The sequence below is a fragment of the Lipophrys pholis genome (genome assembly GCF_963383615.2).
Source record: "Lipophrys pholis genome assembly, chromosome: 8".
NCBI classification, from domain to species: Eukaryota; Metazoa; Chordata; class Actinopteri; order Blenniiformes; family Blenniidae; genus Lipophrys; species Lipophrys pholis.
In genome coordinates this window covers 30,610,254-30,628,139 of record NC_137630.1, presented here as the reverse complement: position 1 = coordinate 30,628,139, position 17,886 = coordinate 30,610,254, and the positions used below count along the sequence as shown (strand labels likewise).

The 17,886-nt window shown below is 49.2% G+C and overlaps 1 protein-coding gene across 1 annotated transcript in view; it reads left to right on the top strand.

The window, feature by feature from the left end:
- Positions 1-300: 300 nt before the first annotated feature.
- The window catches only part of LOC308113049 (myosin-7-like), a gene marked incomplete at its 5' end in the record, with an annotated part of 18,299 nt that continues 713 nt past the window's right edge, over positions 301-17,886 (top strand). Inside the window, 45 exons of the mRNA XM_080468955.1 lie at positions 301-400; positions 1,287-1,390; positions 1,517-1,660; positions 1,736-1,892; positions 2,014-2,041; positions 2,712-2,805; positions 2,949-3,041; positions 3,744-3,807; positions 3,918-4,016; positions 4,137-4,240; positions 4,320-4,458; positions 4,538-4,656; positions 5,429-5,578; positions 5,747-5,917; positions 5,986-6,165; positions 6,816-6,948; positions 7,113-7,189; positions 7,582-7,669; positions 8,463-8,580; positions 8,673-8,796; positions 8,876-9,012; positions 9,423-9,593; positions 9,664-9,748; positions 9,870-10,112; positions 10,202-10,378; positions 11,214-11,359; positions 11,468-11,558; positions 11,638-11,795; positions 11,885-12,116; positions 12,784-12,910; positions 13,016-13,134; positions 13,230-13,426; positions 13,573-13,756; positions 13,912-14,077; positions 14,803-14,927; positions 15,005-15,120; positions 15,232-15,418; positions 15,507-15,716; positions 16,009-16,134; positions 16,317-16,407; positions 16,516-16,595; positions 16,757-16,861; positions 16,955-17,050; positions 17,187-17,330; positions 17,452-17,886. The exon at positions 17,452-17,886 is cut by the window's right edge and continues 713 nt beyond it. Of these exons, the coding sequence (XP_080325081.1) occupies positions 301-400; positions 1,287-1,390; positions 1,517-1,660; positions 1,736-1,892; positions 2,014-2,041; positions 2,712-2,805; positions 2,949-3,041; positions 3,744-3,807; positions 3,918-4,016; positions 4,137-4,240; positions 4,320-4,458; positions 4,538-4,656; positions 5,429-5,578; positions 5,747-5,917; positions 5,986-6,165; positions 6,816-6,948; positions 7,113-7,189; positions 7,582-7,669; positions 8,463-8,580; positions 8,673-8,796; positions 8,876-9,012; positions 9,423-9,593; positions 9,664-9,748; positions 9,870-10,112; positions 10,202-10,378; positions 11,214-11,359; positions 11,468-11,558; positions 11,638-11,795; positions 11,885-12,116; positions 12,784-12,910; positions 13,016-13,134; positions 13,230-13,426; positions 13,573-13,756; positions 13,912-14,077; positions 14,803-14,927; positions 15,005-15,120; positions 15,232-15,418; positions 15,507-15,716; positions 16,009-16,134; positions 16,317-16,407; positions 16,516-16,595; positions 16,757-16,861; positions 16,955-17,050; positions 17,187-17,330; positions 17,452-17,463 (5,811 nt within the window). The 3' untranslated portion in view covers positions 17,464-17,886. The remainder of the gene's footprint in view (positions 401-1,286; positions 1,391-1,516; positions 1,661-1,735; positions 1,893-2,013; positions 2,042-2,711; positions 2,806-2,948; positions 3,042-3,743; positions 3,808-3,917; positions 4,017-4,136; positions 4,241-4,319; positions 4,459-4,537; positions 4,657-5,428; positions 5,579-5,746; positions 5,918-5,985; positions 6,166-6,815; positions 6,949-7,112; positions 7,190-7,581; positions 7,670-8,462; positions 8,581-8,672; positions 8,797-8,875; positions 9,013-9,422; positions 9,594-9,663; positions 9,749-9,869; positions 10,113-10,201; positions 10,379-11,213; positions 11,360-11,467; positions 11,559-11,637; positions 11,796-11,884; positions 12,117-12,783; positions 12,911-13,015; positions 13,135-13,229; positions 13,427-13,572; positions 13,757-13,911; positions 14,078-14,802; positions 14,928-15,004; positions 15,121-15,231; positions 15,419-15,506; positions 15,717-16,008; positions 16,135-16,316; positions 16,408-16,515; positions 16,596-16,756; positions 16,862-16,954; positions 17,051-17,186; positions 17,331-17,451) is intronic.

Here is a 17,886-nt window from a genome sequence, read left to right as displayed (position 1 = left end):
GTTTGAATCCCGACCCCACAACCTGTCTGTCGGATCCTTTTCTCTCCTTCAATCCTCGAACCCAAACCGGAGCAGCAGAGTGTCGTTCTCTGGAAGGCTGGAGGATTATTACTCTGTTCCACATGGAAACGAGGAGATTAAAGATCCAAACAGAGACACAGAGAATAAATAGAGATGGAAAAAATTACCATAAAATTACATGAACTGAACATAAACACACTGAAGTTAGTTCCAAAACACCTTATGGTCCAAATGTGTGTGTGTGTTTGTGTGTGTGTGTGTGTGTGTGTGTGTGTGCAGATGTCTCGTTTCCTGGACATGGCGGAGTTCGGAGAAGCTGCTCGCTTCCTGCGCCTCACCAACCTGGAGCAGCTCGCCGCCAAGGCTCAGGCCTTCGACGGTAACTTGTCTCATTTATAATCCTTTCTCTTTGGTATCACAGATAAAACTCACAGTCAAATACCTCCGACTTTAGTTGAAAGGAAGTATCAACGCTCATGAACACTGTGTTCAACCTTAACTGACTGGTTCAATAAATGCTCTCAGCTCTTGTTAGCATGCGGCTATCACATTAGCACAGCTTCACTTCCTGTCACCGAGTTCTTGTCTGAATGAATTGACCGATAACAGATTGAACAGTCCCATCGAGCAGTCGAAAGAGGAAAGGAGGGAAACATTGATTATTTAAAACAAATTCCTGAAGAGTAGCAACACAACCCGACACTGAGACCTCAGCTGAGATATCGGTGATGCTGCCGCGAAAGATAGCAAAGTAGCATTAGCCTCAAAGCCACGCTGTCAGGGTGAGTTTGTTAAAACACCCAGAATGCAACAGCAATGGAAGAAGTTTTGGGGAGTTTTCACTATATCTTGCATTTTGAAGTTTTATGTTAAGATTGTAGTAATTTTTACTACTAAGTGTTTGGCTTTGTGAAAGAATTTTCAAAAATAGCTGAGTCAGCATTTGATTAATTTATGTCACAAAACTACTAATTTCAAAATTTTAGATTAAAAGCAGCGACAGAAAAAAGAAATGGCATCACGTCAGGATAACGAGAAAGATTAGTGGGTCAAAAAAATAAAATAGACTATACAATTTCTTTGTTGGGAATCACTGCTTTCGGCCGCCACTGCCCAAAGAAGTTTGCTGTTTTTAGTCATTGCTTGGTCGTCACAGTGAGGATTTAAATTTGTTCAGGTTGAAGAATGTGTTGGTAAAGAAACTGAACCGGAGTGTGTTAGTGTGTCGCAGCAAACACAAGTCGACTGTCAGATCAATCCTGCAGGAACCAAACGAGTGTGGATGCCCGACGAAGTGGAGGCGTACGTGGAGGTGGAGGTCAGAGAGCTCAATGAAGACAAAACCACTGTGGAGACCAAGGATGGACGGGTCAGTCACCAAGTTAATCCTGAAGGTTCAGTCCTGGGCTGGTAATCTGTTACTTGACACTTCCTCTCAGGAGTCTCTTCCAGATGGGTTCACCTTGGTCCTCTCCGCTCTGTGTTTCTCTTTCAGTTCCTGATCGTGAAGGAGAGCGACCTGCAGCCGATGAACCCTCCGAAGTTTGACATGATGGAGGACATGGCCATGCTGACCCACCTGAACGAGGCGTCGGTGTTCTTCAACATGAGGAGGAGATACAGCATCTGGATGATCTACGTGAGGACCTCGAGATCTGCCCGCTTCCCGGCCGTCATCGGCCGCTCTCACTCTGCCTCTCTTTTATTTTTCCAGACCTACTCTGGACTCTTCTGCGTCACCGTCAACCCCTACAAATGGTTGCCGGTCTACTCCCGGGAGGTCATCGCCGCCTACAAGGGGAGGCGTCGTACAGAGACTCCACCGCACATCTACGCCGTCGCCGACAACGCGTACACCGACCTGCTGCAGAGTGAGTGTCCGATTCAGGCCAGAGCGTCTCAAACCAAAAAGTCCGAAACCCAACCAGATTCTAGTGATGCTGTGATGTGTGTTCACTGACATTATCATTGCAACGTGTTTTTCTTTCACAGATCGAGAGAATCAGTCGATGCTCATCACGTAAGTCAACGAGACACAACCTGCGTGGATCGTTGCAGAGCTGCTGCCTCCTTCTCACCTGCCCACTGTTAGCAGCTCTGAAAAGCAGCTCTGTTTCTATGTCACTAAACTCCTGTTTAGAATTGAGGAAGATTAATACTGAACTAACCCAATCATGAATTAGCATTAGCATTAGCCGATATTTACAGTAGCTGAGCTCCATTGATAAATGTTAGCTTCCAGTAACTGTAACTGATCACCAAGCAACACAACAGCTACTTTAGTACTGACTTTTTATTTGCAATAACCAGTTAAGTGACTAAACTACTTTTTATAGAAATAACTAATGAAATGCACATTTTTAGTGACTTACACATCAGTAAGGCCCGTTTAATATTTTCAGGTAAAAATGGAAAACTGTCATTGCCCTTTAGGTCTCCGTTCACTCGACACCGGTGCTTAGAGCCGCTGAAAACACAACTTTTCAAGACGTTTCAGGACGTTGCGTTCTAAACGCCAAACTATTCTGAAACGCTAAAACGATACGTTTGCACTTTCAACGTCGTGTGAACGTGTAAAACACATCATGTTGCTGCGACGCTCAGTCCAGGTGTGTGTGCGCCTGCTTCTCCACCTGTGTGATTAACGTTTGTTTGTTTGTTTGTTTGTTTGTTTCATTGTGTCCCGTCAGCGGTGAGTCTGGCGCCGGGAAAACCGTCAACACCAAGCGGGTGATTCAGTACTTCGCCATCGTCGCCGCTCTGGGAGAAAACATCAAGAAAGGAGTAAATATGTTGGATTTTACAGCCATGCGTCAGGATATAGTGATGTGTTATATAAAGTCATGTATCTACAGCCGCTCTCTCTCTCTCTCTCTCTCTCTCTCTCTCTCTCTCTCTCTCTCTCTCTCTCTCTCTCTCTCTCCCAGGGCTCTTTGGAGGATCAGATCATTGAAGCTAATCCCGCCATGGAGGCATTCGGCAACGCCAAAACCATCCGCAACGACAACTCGTCCCGCTTTGTGAGTTCACCGACGTCTACTTTAACTTCAAACTTATTTCGATCTCCAAATAAAAAGGCAAGAAAAATTAGTTTATGGAACAGCATTCAGACACAAGGCATAAGAAATAAGTTAAAACAAGCAATTAGAAATCTTAATCTCAATCGATTAGGGGTATGAAATACTCAAGGAATAAAAGAGGAACAAAGGAGAAACAAAAAAAATACTATGAAATAGTTTAAGAAGTCACAATTTGCAAAATTCTCCTAAAGGATTCCTAAAGGATTTCCAGCAGTACTAATCGTCCCCATACCTGGACTGACGCCGAAGAAATGAAGACAGTCTGTCCTCTCTGTGTGTTGCTCCAACCAGCCAATCAGAAATCAAACCCTATATAGTGTCATCGGGGGTTTAAGGTAGGCCCTCCGTTTGACTCCTCCCACAATGAGGCAGCTCTGCTCTGGCACATGGCACCACGAGAGGAAGTACTTCCTCCTCTTCAAAAGATGGGCATGTGTGGGCGGAGCCAGTCCAGCTCACACAGACACAGCAGATTCTAAATGCAGCGCCTATGATCCAAAATTCAAATGGAGGAAAATCGAGGAAAAGCAATAAACTTTAAATACAATGTTTTTGGACCAATGATACCATGTGAAAGTGGTGAAAAAGTGGATAATATGACGACTTTAAAACCTCTCAACCTAAAATCTGTGTGTGTTTCAGGGAAAGTTCATCAGGATCCACTTCGGGACAACGGGCCGGCTGGCGTCGGCCGACATTGACATCTGTGAGTTAAATTGATCTTTATCGTTCATGCCTGTTTGTGTCGGTGCGTTTTGATGAGATGAAACTCATCACAACACTACAAAGAAAACAGTCAGAAACTGTTTTCGTCAGATCTTCTAGAAAAATCCAGAGTGGTGTTCCAGCAGCCAGAGGAGAGAAGCTACCACATCTACTACCAGATCCTGTCCAATCACAAGCCGGAGCTGCAAGGTAACCACGCCCATCTGGATCATCGCCTGAGTGAATAAAACCCAAATGATGCCACTGCTGAGTGGCTGAAGGCTCCGATCAGTCAATGGAGGACTCAAGCTGACAGACTGTGTTTTGCAGACATGTTGCTGGTGACCACCAACCCCTACGACTACCACTTCTGCTCGCAGGGCGTCACCACGGTGGAGAGCATCAACGACAGTGACGAGCTGAAGCTCACCGACGTGAGGAGCCACGCCACCATGCCCCTCCTGCCCTTTGTACTCTGTCATCTGTAATCTGTAATCCACACTCTGTCTCCAGCACGCCATGGACACGCTGGGCTTCACGCCGGAGGAGAAGTACGGCTGCTACAAGATCGTGGGCGCCATCATGCACTTTGGGAACATGAAGTTTAAGAAGCGTCAGCGGGAAGAGCAGGCGGAGGCCGACGGCACAGAGAGTACGACTCCATCGCCGTCTGAGTCTCGTTCGTCTCTTGGACCTGTGCACTGACACGTCTGGGCTGTCTGTGTCTGCAGGTGTGGATAAAGCAGCGTACCTGATGGGAATCAGCTCCTCAGACCTGCTGAAAGGACTCCTGAACCCCAGAGTCAAAGTGGGCAATGAGTACATTGTCAAAGGACAGACAGTGGAACAGGTAGACCTGCCGAACGCTTGACCATTTGAATAAATAACCAACAAACTGATCAAACAACACGCAGACCGACGCAACCGACGAACCAAAAAAGGAATCAAGAAACCTACGACTCACGCTTTATTCGTCACCAACCCTTCATACCAAATACCCGACCCGATTTAGACACTGTTTTCTGAGTCGTTGGAATCAGATTGTTATTGGACCATCCAATAAGAATCTGATTTCAACAACTATTTTTGGGCTAAATTTGGTCCAAAGCCCGTCTTTAAGACGTCATCTCCATACCCCCAGAAGACGTCTTAAGGCAAGCCAGAATGAAAGTTTTTTGTATGTCTTTCCTGGACATTTCATGGATGTTCTGTTTGGACGTCATACGAACGTCCAAAGAAGACCTCTGGATGACGTGATGCGCAGAAAAATCAATAGAAACTGTGACCCCACCTGGAATTGAACCGTAACCTCTTTAATGACATAAAGAGTTTTATCCATTGGACCAACAAGACTCTTGTTTATGTTGATTCATTGCGTCATGTCATCCAGAGGTCTTGTGATTTGGACCGCTGTTGCGCAGTGGGACGTAAACAGACGTCTTAATAGAGACGTTGTTTAAACGACCTGAAAAAGACGGCTTTTCACCTTTCTCTCTTCTGCCAAATTTTGACGTAGTTTAGATGGAAGGCTAAGACGTCTTTTCAACCTCCTTTTAAACCATATTTTTGCGGGTTGTGTTGTGTTTCTGTGTTTCTGTGTGTGTGTGTGTGTGTGTGTACAGGTGAACTTTGCTGTGGCGGCTCTGGCTAAAGCCACGTACGACCGGATGTTCAAGTGGCTGGTGAGCCGGATCAACCTGTCGCTGTACACCGCTCTGCCTCGGCAGTACTTCATCGGAGTCCTCGACATCGCCGGTTTCGAGATCTTTGAGGTAAGGACGAGGAAGAATGGACACGTCCACCTAACATCAGCTTTTTTTTCGTAGAGACGTCAGGAAGTAATCATGACAATCTGTCTCATTCAGGGTTCACGCTCCGTCTCACCACCGTCCAATCCGTGAATCACACCCGACAAACAATCTGCTTGTCTCTTCCTGCAGTTTAACAACTTTGAGCAGCTTTGCATCAACTTCACCAACGAGAAGCTGCAGCAGTACTTCAACCACCACATGTTCATCCTGGAGCAGGAGGAGTACAAGACCGAGGGCATCGAGTGGACCTTCATCGACTTCGGCCTGGACCTGCAGGCATGCATCGACCTCATCGAGAAGGTGAGTCCAGTCGGGCGGGAGCGCGAGCAGAGGAGGGTTCCCACGCTGACGTGTGTCTGTGTGTCCAGCCGATGGGAATCCTGTCCATCATGGAGGAGGAGTGCATGTTTCCCAAGGCCACAGACCAGAGCTTCAAGACCAAACTCTACGACAACCACCTGGGGAAGTCACCCAACTTCCAGCGGCCGCGGCTCGACAAGAAGCGCAAATATGAGACGCACTTTGAGGTGGTGCACTACGCCGGAGTGGTGAGTAACAGCTGCTTTATAACTCTTGAATGGAGGTACAGTATAGCCAATGACTAAATAAAAAATTGAAAATAATACACAGATAAGAACCAATATATGTTTTCAGTATTGTCCAGATGTGTATTTACTAGGGCTGGGCAAAAAAAATTTATTTAATCGATTTGTCGAATTTGCAATAAATAATAAAATCATTTCTATTTTGCAAATTCGAATCGAAACTCAAATTTTTCTTTAAAAAAATCTTTTTCTTAGTTTTTTGTTTTTTTTTAGGCCAAATCGCCCAGCCCTAGTATTAATCTTATACAAACACTGTGAATGTTTGAAACATGTTATGTTTTATACCTGCATCCATCTTCACTTTATCACTAGAGGCTGTTGATCTTGACCTCTAAAATATCTTTAATTCCTCATCAATTCGACTAATGTCAACTTATTAAATATATTTTCAACACTAATCTAATTATCTGTGGCGGTCATCCAAAGATTTCCGTTATGTCTGAACAACAGTGGTCTCACGAGGAATCCCTGAGGAACACCCTCGTCACTTCTGAGCCATTAGATTCACACTCGCCATCCTGCAATATTAGTAATCAGCATAGTGTGACGGTGGGGGAGGAGTCTGAAGCCAACAAATCATGCGATGCTTTCAGGTGCCGTACAACATCATCGGCTGGCTCGACAAGAACAGAGATCCCCTGAACGAGACGGTGGTGACGCTCTTCCAGAAGTCCTCCAACAAGCTGATGGCTGGACTCTTCGACAACTACATCAGCTCCGAAATGGGTGTGTGTTTGTGTGTGTGCGTGTGTGTGTGTGTGTGTGTGTGTGTGTGTGTGTGTGTGTGTGTGTGTGTGTGTGTGTGTGTGTGTGTGTGTGTGTGTGTGTGTGTGTGTGTGTGTGTGTGTGTGTGTGTGTGTGTGCTGACCATCTTTGTTTTGCCGTTTCAGCATCCGACCCGAAGTCTCAGACCAAACACAGGAGGAAGAAATCCCCTTGTTTTCAAACGGTGTCACAGCTTCACAAAGTGAGTGATCAACCATGACAGCTGCTTTAAAAACTATAGTGGTCCAAGAATCAAACCCTGTGGAACACCTCATGCTAACTGCAACACACATTAAACATTTATTCTCACAAATGTTGACATAATCCTCGCAATTTCATCAAGTCAGTTTAGTACCCGGTATTTTTTTTATAAATTAAAATATGTCAAAAGAGGAAAATGAAAAAAATAATCAGTCATTTTTATTTGATGCAAAACAAGACTTTTTTTTTAGAAGAAATGTCTAAAAACACAGACCCAAAGTAAATGTAAAGTACCTTCACTATGGTTTTTATGCATGTTGCCTGTACCACTCTGTACGGGCGACCTGTTGCGTTACACACTCACTCTAACAGTATGTGTGCATTTAATTCCAGGAAAATCTGAACAAACTAATGGCAAACCTGCGCAGCACCCAGCCTCACTTTGTCCGCTGCATCATCCCGAATGAGACCAAGAACCCAGGTAAGACCCACCGACTGTTCTGTGACACTAACGTCAGCGTGCAGCATTGATATGTACGTATTAATCGGAAATCCTCACAGTAACCAGAACAACTGACCCTGTGTCATCAGAAAATATACAGCCAGGTGTCATCAGCATAACTGTGAATGTTGATGCGATGTCTCCTGATGATTCCCCAACGGGAGCATTGATAAGATAAATAAAAACCAGGGGGCCCAAGGTTGAGCCTTGAGGCACACCGCAGGTTTTTCATTGGCTTCTGAGAGATTGAAAACTGAACCATTTGAAGGCAGAGCCAAGAAGTCTACCAGGTCTACTGAACTAAAGGCTGCACATAGATCCAGAAACACCAGGACTGATATTTCATAAAAGTCCAAACTGTATCTGAGATTATTTATGATCTTAATCAAGGCTGTCCTTGTAATCTGCTTCATATTCAAATGAATAAACACAAGTTTCTCTAAAACTTTGCTCAAAATCTAGTCAACTGGACACTGGTCTGTCGATATCGAAGACTTTAGGATCAAAATGACTTTTTTTCTGGAGATTTCTGCAGCTTTGACATCCATGGAAAAAGGTTCCTGTCCAAAGACGACGATTCATAAAGAGTCAATAAGAGGCTTGAAAAAGTGTTTTGGGATCAGATCCAAAAGGTTTGCAAGAAAACTCTTGGAGTGTCTGAAGATAAACTCGCTGGAAGACTTTGTCCGTCACGGTTCTACTGCAGTCAGAAAGACGTCCTGGTGTTGTATAAAAGCAGTATTGAGAATAAAAACCGGCGTCCCTCCTGCAGGCCTCATGGACCCGTTCCTGGTCCTCCACCAGCTGCGCTGTAATGGCGTCCTGGAGGGAATCAGGATCTGCAGAAAAGGTTTCCCCAACCGGATCCTCTACGCCGAGTTCAAACAGCGGTGAGTCTGGCTCTGCCCCCCCCCTGGCTCACCCTGCACCTCCACTCTACACAGTCGCTCTGTAAGGAGGTGCCTGCTCCTGCTCTCCTCAGGTACCGTATCCTGAACCCCAGCGCCATCCCAGAGGACTCCTTCGTGGACAGTAAGAAGGCCGTGGAGAAGCTGCTGGGGTCTCTGGAGATTGATCACACTCAGTACAAGTTTGGACACACAAAGGTAACGGAAACACACACAACGGGATGTGTGTTGTCAATCATCATTAAACAGCTGCCTGCTCCTCCTGCTCCTCCTGCAGGTCTTCTTCAAGGCAGGGCTTCTGGGCCTCCTGGAGGACATGAGGGACGAGCGTCTGTCTCAGATTCTCACCACGGTTCAGGCCATGTGCCGCGGGAAGCTGATGAGGATGGAGAGAGAGAAGATGCTGACTCGCAGGTCAGAACCTCCTCCACCTCCCCCCTGAACCTCCTCAGTTTAACTCAACCCTGAACCTCCTCACCTCCTCCCTGAACCTCCTCCACTTCCCCTGTGAACCTCCTCCATCTCCTCCCTGAACCTCCCCAGTTTTACTCCACCTCCTCCACCTCACCCCTGAACCTCCTCTACCTCCTTGGTTTAACTCCACCTTGAACCTCTTCCACCTCCTCAGTCTCTCTTCAATGAACCTCTTCCACCTCCTCAGTCTCTCTTCAATGAACCTCCTCCACCTCCTCGGTTTAACTCCTCCCTGAACCTCTTCCACCTCCTCTCTGAACCTCCTCCCTGCTCCTCCTCCACCCTGAGTTCCTGACCTTTGTGTTGCACCTCCTGCAGTTCAGACAGGTGTGAATGTGTCGCCCTCACAGGGAGGCCGTGATCCTGATCCAGTTCAACCTGCGGGCCTACTTCACGGTGCGGACGTGGCCCTGGATGAGGCTCTTCTACAAGCTCCGCCCCCTGCTGAGGAGCGCTCAGGTGGAGAAGGAGCTCGCCGCCCTCAAGGAGGACTTCGCCAAACTGAAGGAGGCCTTTGACAGGTGCGTGTGGTGCGTCTGCGCCCGGCACAGACGTCCGAGGTCGGATTCTCACCGAGATTCCTGTGTACAGGTCTGAGGTGAAGCGGCGGGAGGCCGAGGAGCGGCAGGTGGTTCTGGTTCAGGAGAAGAACGACCTGGCTCTGCAGCTCCAAGCTGTAAGTCACATTTAAAGGAGCAGTGCAGCAAGTCCTGCTGCTTTATCCTCATGTTGTGGCTGATGGCTGTGTGACGTCATGTCCAGGATGTCTGAAGCAACTTCTGCCGTTTGACCTGCAGGAGCAGGACAACCTGGCGGATGCCGAGGATCGCTGCAACCAGCTGATCCAGTCCAAGATCTCCCTGGAGTCCAAGCTGAAGGAGACCCAGGAGCGGCTGGAGGACGAGGAGGACCTGAGCGCCACACTCACCTCCAAGAAGCGGCAGCTGGAGGACGAGGTGGTGGCGCTCAAGAAGGACGTGGACGACCTGGAGATCACGCTGGCCAAGGTGGAGAAGGAGCGGCATGGCGTGGAGAACAAGGTGGGTAGTAGACCGGATGGTTCAGGGGGTGGAGCCGTGCGGTGGAGCCGTGGGGGGGTTTCCAGGCTATTCGTCTTTTTGTCCATCAGGTGAAGAATCTGACGCGGGAGATGAGTGTCCTCGACGAATCTATCGCCGCCCTGACGCGAGAGAAAGCCGCGCTGCAGGAGGCTCATCAGCAGGCGCTCAGCGACCTTCAGGCGCAGGAGGACAAGGTCAACATGCTCGCCAAGGCCAAGACCCGCCTGGAGCAGCAGGTGGATGATGTAAGTACTCCTCGGACTCCAAACACATCGCTTGACAGGTGAAGGTAGCGCCTGTAGACATCTCTGCCCTCAGTTTGGACTGGCAGGCTCACGTCCTGTCCTGCTGATAGAATCAAAGCTAACGACGCACTGTGAGCCTGGCAGTCTGCATGCAGGGCAAAAAAAAAATGTGACCTACACAGAAAGCTTTAGTAGAGTAAAATCTACTACAAAAATAGTAAAATTTACACGTCCTCGGTGGAGAACTTACTCATTTACACGACACAAAACTTTCATCGCGTTTTGGCGGCCCGTTTCCATGACAACGGTGCTTTGGAGCCACTGAAAATGGAACTTTTTGAAAAAAGTTCCCTAGGTGGAGCTTTTGGAAACACGCTGACTTCGTTTCTGTGGGAATGAGGGAAAACACAACTTTTCTGAAACGTTGCTACTGCGCATGCACGCAACAGCCGTATTAAAATTTCTTCTGCACATGCTCAGTAGATGGACCATAACAACAATGGTAGTTTTATAGTTCGGTCACCCGTTGTAGCAACTTCATCGTCTGTCCACTAGAATGTCCGTGTATTCTCGTTGTTAATGTTTAGAGCATTTTGTTCTCTGCTCATGTGTTCATGACAAAAACAAGAAACAGCACCCACTAGTGGACCAACATGAAAACTACATTATTTCTGCCGTGTAAACACAAAACCTTTCTGAAACGAAAACGCGAAGATGATGCGGTTTCACTTGAAACATTGTCGTGTAAACGAAGAAACTACAGACAACAAAAGGGGAACTGTTCAGAGAAGCGTTATGTCGGTACGAACCTCCTGCTGTGTGGCGCCCCCTGCAGGTGGAAGGCTCTCTGGAGCAGGAGAAGAAGGTGCGGGTGGAGATGGAACGAGCCAAGCGTAAGCTGGAGGGAGACCTGAAGCTTTCCATGGACTCTGTGAGAGACCTGGAGAACCAGAAGGACGAGCTGGAGGACCGACTGAAGAAGTACGAGATCTCCTGCAGGGGGAGCTAGAGAGGGAGGAGCTTACTGAGGGGGGGCGCTCACTGTGTGTGTGTGTGTGTGTGTGTGTGTGTGTGTGTGTGTGTGTGTAGGAAAGACTTCGAGTTGTGTCAGTTTCAGTCCAAACTGGAGGACGAACAGAGTTTGTTGGCTCAACTTCAAAAGAAGATCAAAGAGCTTCAGGTGAGTCTTCATCCCTCCTGATCAACTTCCTCCTCCTCCTGCTCCTCCTCCTCCTCATGCTCCTCCTTCTGCTCCTCAGACCAGGATCGAGGAGCTGGAGGAGGCGCTGGAGGCGGAGCGGGCGTGGCGCTCCAAAACGGAGCGTCAGAGGAACGACATCGCCCGGGAGCTGGAGGAGCTGGGCGAGAAGCTGGAGGAGGCCGGAGGAGCGTCGGCCGCTCAGATCGCCCTCAACAGGTGAGCGCGAGTACTGCGGACGTTACTGATAGATCAGTCACTGAACGTAGGGAAGGACTTCCTGAACACCCTGCCTCCATCTGGAGCAGGAAGCGAGAGGCCGACTTCCTGAAGATGCGGCGGGAGCTGGAGGAGGCGGGGCTCCACCACGAGGCCACGGCGGCGTCTCTGAGGAAGAAGCACTCGGACACGGTGGCGGAGCTGGGCGAGCAGATCGACGCGCTGCACAGAGCCAAGCAGAAGCTGGAGAAGGAGAAGGCCGAGTTCAGGCTGGAGGCTGACGACCTGGCGTGTAACGTGGAGCAGCTGTCCCGGGCCAAGGTGCCGCCGCCGTTACCATGGCAACAAGACATAAAAAAAAAAAATGCTTCATCCATGACAGAAGAAAGTCATTTAAAAGATAGTATTACACACTAAAATATATAGTTTGAAAAAGGCATTAACTGACAGGTGATGTAACTTTAGTGAAAGAAAACATTAAAACAAGATCATTTTAAATAAAATGCAAGAGAACAAAACATAAAGTGAGGAAGTCACTGGAGCAAAAAACAAAAAGGTGCTGCCGTGGAAAACAAGACTTTTCTGAGATGCTGCTGCTGCACAACACGGCCAGAGTAAACAATTCTTCTGCACATGCTCAGTAGATATACAATAACAAACATGGCGACCTCCGTGGTGTCACGACTCCCAGTCAATATTCTTGGTAGTTTTATTTTGACAGTCACCATCATAACAATCCAACTCGGCCGTCAAAAAGTCAGTCTACGCTCTATGTTAGTTATTTTTGGCGGTTTGTTCTCTGCTATGTGTGTGTGTGTGGTTTCATTACAAAAACAAACAACAGCACCTACTAGTGGCCCAACAGGAAAACTACATCGTTTTAAGCGTTTTTGTGTGTGTGTGTGGGTGTGTGTGTGTGTGTGTGTGTGTGTGTGTGTGTGTGTGTGTGTGTGTGTGTGTGTGTGTGTGTGTGTGTGTGTGTGTGTAGGGAGCCACGGAAAAGATATGCAGGACGTTTGAGGATCAGCTGAACGAGAACAGGAACCGAGCTGAAGAACTGCAGAGACAGCTGAATGAAGTCAACGCGCAGAAAGCCAGAGCCGTCACAGACACTGGTAAAACACACACACACACACACACACACACACACACACACACACACACACACACACACACACACACTCGAACACACACACACTGTCTCTCTCTCTCTCTTTCAGCCGAGTACAGCCGTCGTCTTGAGGAACGAGAGTCCACCATCAGTCAACTGCAGCGCTCCAAGTTGGGAGTGTGTCAGAGTGTGGAGGGTCTGAAGAAGCAGCTGGAGGAGGAGAGCAAGGTCACTCCTCTTCTCCATCCATCCATCCATCCATCCATCCATCCATCCATCCATCCATCCCCTCCCTCCCGTCATGTTGTCTTGTTGTGTTTCAGGCCCGTGTGGCGCTGGCTCACGCCGTCCAGGCGTCTCGTCACGACTGCAGCCTCCTCCGGGAGCAGCTGGAGGAGGAGCAGGAGGCCAAAGCGGAGCTGCAGAGGGCACTGTCCAACACCACCAGCCAGGTGGTGCAGTGGAGGGCCAAGTACGAGACAGACGCCGTGCTGAGGATCGAGGAGCTGGAGGACGCAAAGTGAGTGTGTGTGTGTGTGTGTGTGTGTGTGTGTGTGTGTGTGTGTGTGTGTGTGTGTGTGTGTGTGTGTGTGTGTGTGTGCGCCAGGAATCTCTCTGATCGGTGCTGAGAGGTCACGGCCTGCATCTCGGCGTCGCCCCCTGCAGGAAGAAGCTGGTGGTGAAGCTGCAGATGGTGGAAGAGGCAGTGGAGGCATCTCACGCCAAATGCTCCGCCCTGGAGAAGACCAAAGTGCGGCTGCAGACGGAGATGGAGGACCTGGCGGTGGAGCTGGAGCGCTCCAATGCCGCCGCTCTGGCGCTGGACAAGAAGCAACGCAGCCTGGAGCAGGTAGGTCAGACGCAGCGGCTGACACACTGACCTGGACGTTAGAAGGTGGAGGAGGTGAAAATATATATGTGTGTGTGTGTGTGTGTGTGTGTGTGTGTGTGTGTGTGTGTGTGTGTGTGTGTGTGTGTGTGTGTGTGTGTGTGTGTACATTGCAGCTGCTGAGCAGCTGGAAGCTGAAGTGTGAAGAGAGCCAGACGGAGCTGGAGCTGTCGCAGAGAGAATCCCGCAGTCTGAGCACCGAACTCTTCAAACTGAAGAACAGCTACGAGGAAGCTCTGGACCACCTGGAGACGGTCCGGCGGGAGAACAAGAACCTGCAGGGTACCTCCTTCTCCTCTTCATCAACTCCTGCTCATCGGCTCGTCTTTATCAGTTCTGCATCCGCTCTGTGTCCGTCACGTTATCATGCTGGGGAAAGGTTCCTCTGGAGGAAGATGCTCTATAATACCCCAAAAAACTTTAAAGGACTCATATTATGCTTAATTCACTTGCTAAAGGTTTTCCAGCAGTACTAATCGTCCCCACACCTGGACTGACGCCCCAGAAGTGAAGACAGTCTGTCCTCTCTCTCCCTGGCTTGTTTCAGGTTTTAAAAAGTGTGTTGCTCCAACCAGCCAATCAGAAATCAAACCCTATATAGTGTCATCGGGGGTTTAGCCAATCACAATCAAGGTAGGTCCTCCCTTCGATTCCTAACACAATCAGGCAGCTCTGCTCTGGCACATGGCACCACGAGAGGATGTACTTCCTCCTCTTCCCAAGATGGGCATGTGTGGGCGGAGCCAGTCCAGTTCACACCGACACAGCAGATTCTGAATGCAGCTCCTATGATCCAATATTCAAATGGAAGAAAATCAATAAACTTTGAATACAAGGTTCCTGGACCAACAGGGACAAAGTAGAAGTGTTGGATGATATGACCCCTTTAAAAACTAGTATTCTCAAAAAAACTACTTGACTTCGATTTTACTGCAGTGATCAGATTGTTCCGGACTTTCTAAACGAGCTGATTGAGACACTGTGTTTGGTTTTGACCGACCCTCCAGAGGAGATCCTGGACCTGACCGACCAGATCAGCCAGGAGGGGAAGACCATCCACGAGTTGGAGCGCGTGAAGAAGCTGCTGGACGTGGAGAAGAGCGACATCCGAGCCGCTCTGGAGGATGCGGAGGTGAGTGAGCGCTGCCGACCTGCCGTGAAGTCCTGACTCTCCGCTGCGACCTCACCGACCGACCGTCCGTCGCGCAGGGCTCCCTGGAGCACGAGGAGAGCAAGACCCTTAGGTTCCAGATGGAGCTGACGCAGATCAGGAGCAACATCGAGCGCAAGATCGCCGAGAAGGACGAAGAGATCGACAACCTGAGGTAACCATCGGTCGCCTTATGAGAAGAATGATGAGCAAATGGCTCTGATGGCTTCTGGGAGCTTTGGGACTCCCAGCCTGTCTCCTGTGTAATTCTGGTCCTGTCCACCAGGCGGAGTCACCAGCACTCGCTCGAGGCCATGCAGACCACTTTGGAGGCGGAGGTTCGTAGTCGCAGTGAAGCCGTTCGCCTGAGAAAGAAGATGGAGGCAGATCTGAACGAGATAGAGATCCAGCTGAGTCACGCCAACAGGCAGGCGGCGGAGAGCCAACGGGTCATCAGACACCTGCAGACACAGGTGCCTTACCTGGCCCGGTTATAGCCCCTCCCCCTCCCCCTCCCACACCCCGATCCTCCGGACGATGAGACGTTGTGTTGTGCTTCAGGTTAAAGAGCAGCAGGTGGACCTGGAGGATAAAGTCCAGTTGTCCAATCAGCTGCGAGAACAGATCGCCCTGCTGGACCGCCGCTGCTCGCTGATGACCGCCGAGGAGGAGGAGCTCCGAGTAATCCTGGAGCAGAGTGACCGCGGCCGCAGGATGGCCGAACACGAGCTGGTGGAGGTGGCGGAGAGAGTCGAGTTCCTCAACACACAGGTAGCCAACACGCCGTCGCCATGGTAACCTGTCCAAGTCAACACAGTCGCCATGGTTACCTATCCAACACACAAGCAACCAACACACTGTCGTTATGGTTACCTGCTCAACACATGTAACAACAGTGTTGCCATGGTTACCTGTTCTATACAGAAGCAACAGAACACAACACTGTCGCCATGGTTACCTGCTCAACCTGTGAGTTGGATAGGTAACCAACACACTGTCGTCATGGTTACGTGCTTTCCCTCGATGTTGCTCCACGTTACCGGCGGCGGTCGCTGTGTTGCAGAACGTTGCGCTGTTGAGCCAGAAGAGGAAGTTGGACTCGGATCTGTCGGTGCTGACCGGAGAGGTGGACGAGGCCATGCAGGAGAGCCGCAGCGCTGAAGACAAAGCCAAGAAGGCCATCACCGACGTGAGTCCTGACCTTTGACCTCTGACTTCTCAAGAGAGACAAACAGGCGCTCGATATAACCAGATACGCTGTTGTGGTTTTGACAACTGTTGACAAGTTTCAAACTTGTTTTTTCAAGACGTTCTGACGCGTTCTGGTGAGTTTTGAACTTGATGTTGTTCTTCATGCGACTGTTTGAACAGGCGGCTCTGATCGCCGAGGAGCTGAAGAAGGAGCAGGACAGCAGCGGCATGATGGAGAGGATGAAGAAGAACATGGAGTCCACAGTGAAAGGTACCAAGATGAGGATGATGATGATGATGGTACAGATGTTGCAGCAGGTCCAGATGTTGACTGGATTCTTTTTAATTTATGTGGATTTTATGATCTTTTATTTTTTAGAGCTGCAGGTGAAACTGGACGAGACGGAGCAGATGGCTCTGAAAGGAGGGAAGAAGCACATCAGCAAGCTGGAGACCAGAGTGAGAGACGAGTGTCCCGCGAGACGCAAGACCTTCCTTGTAATGAGCTGTTATAACGTGTGTGTGTGTGTGTGTGTGTGTGTGTGTGTGTGTGTGTGTGTGTGTGTGTGTGTGTGTGTGTGTGTGTGTGTGTGTGTGTGTGTGTGTGTGTGTGTGTGCAGGTGAGAGAGCTGCAGACGGAGCTGATGGTGGAGCAGAAGAGGAGTGAGGAGTATCAGAAAGGAGTGCGTCGATATGAAAGGAGAGTGAAAGAGCTGACCTACCAGGTGGGACCACACACACACACACACACACACACACACACACACACACACACACACACACACACACACACACTAACCTGTGTCCTGGCGGTGCAGTCGGAGGAGGACAGGAAGACGCTGCTGAGGATGCAGGAGCTGATCGACAAGCTTCAGACCAAATTGAAGAGCTACAAGCGACAAGCCGAGGGCGCCGTAAGTCCTCGCCACTGCTGAGTCAGCACAAACAAACTCTGAATCAGCACTTTTTTTCCCACCGAGATATACCGACAGATTACGAACTAACTGGATATTAGAATAAATGCTCTTCCTCCTCCTCCTCGTCCACCAGGAGGAGCAGGTGACCTCCAACACTGTACGTTTCCGCAAAGTGCAGCACGAGCTGGACGACGCCGAGGAGCGAGCCGACATCGCCGAGACGACCGTCAACAAGCTGCGGATTCGAACCCGTGAGCAGACCACCAAGGCGGCCATGGTGAGCGTGTCCTGATGAAAATGTGTGTTTATCAGTGCGTGACGCTTCTTATTTAAACAATGTGTGTGTGTGTGTGTGTGTGTGTGTGTGTGTGTGTGTGTGTGTGTGTGTGTGTCAACAGTTGGCGGAGTGATGCCGTGCGGCCTCCTCAGGTTGCAGAGTCGTGTTTCAGCTGTTTGTGTGACGTTTTGTTTTTTGCGGTGAGTTTGTGTCTGAAACATTTCTGCCAACGAGGAGACGCCCACTTCCTGTTCCTGTGCCCACTTCCTGTTTATGGCCTGTGGAGTTCTGAGCGCGCTCAGTGGGCGGCCGGTGGCTCCACTGCAGCAGGACGAGACTCGGTTTCCACTCCACCACTGCTTCAGCGGGTTCAAACTGGCTGATTTTCATGGAAAAGGAAACCAAGACTGTAAACAATCATGAAACTACGACTACCACTTGAACTGTTTACTATTTACTTCTTGTTATTATTGTTTACTGTTATTGTCGCTGTGACACATTAGCTGGGCGGTCAGCACTGTGCCTCATTATATTGACTGACTGACATTAAATTCAG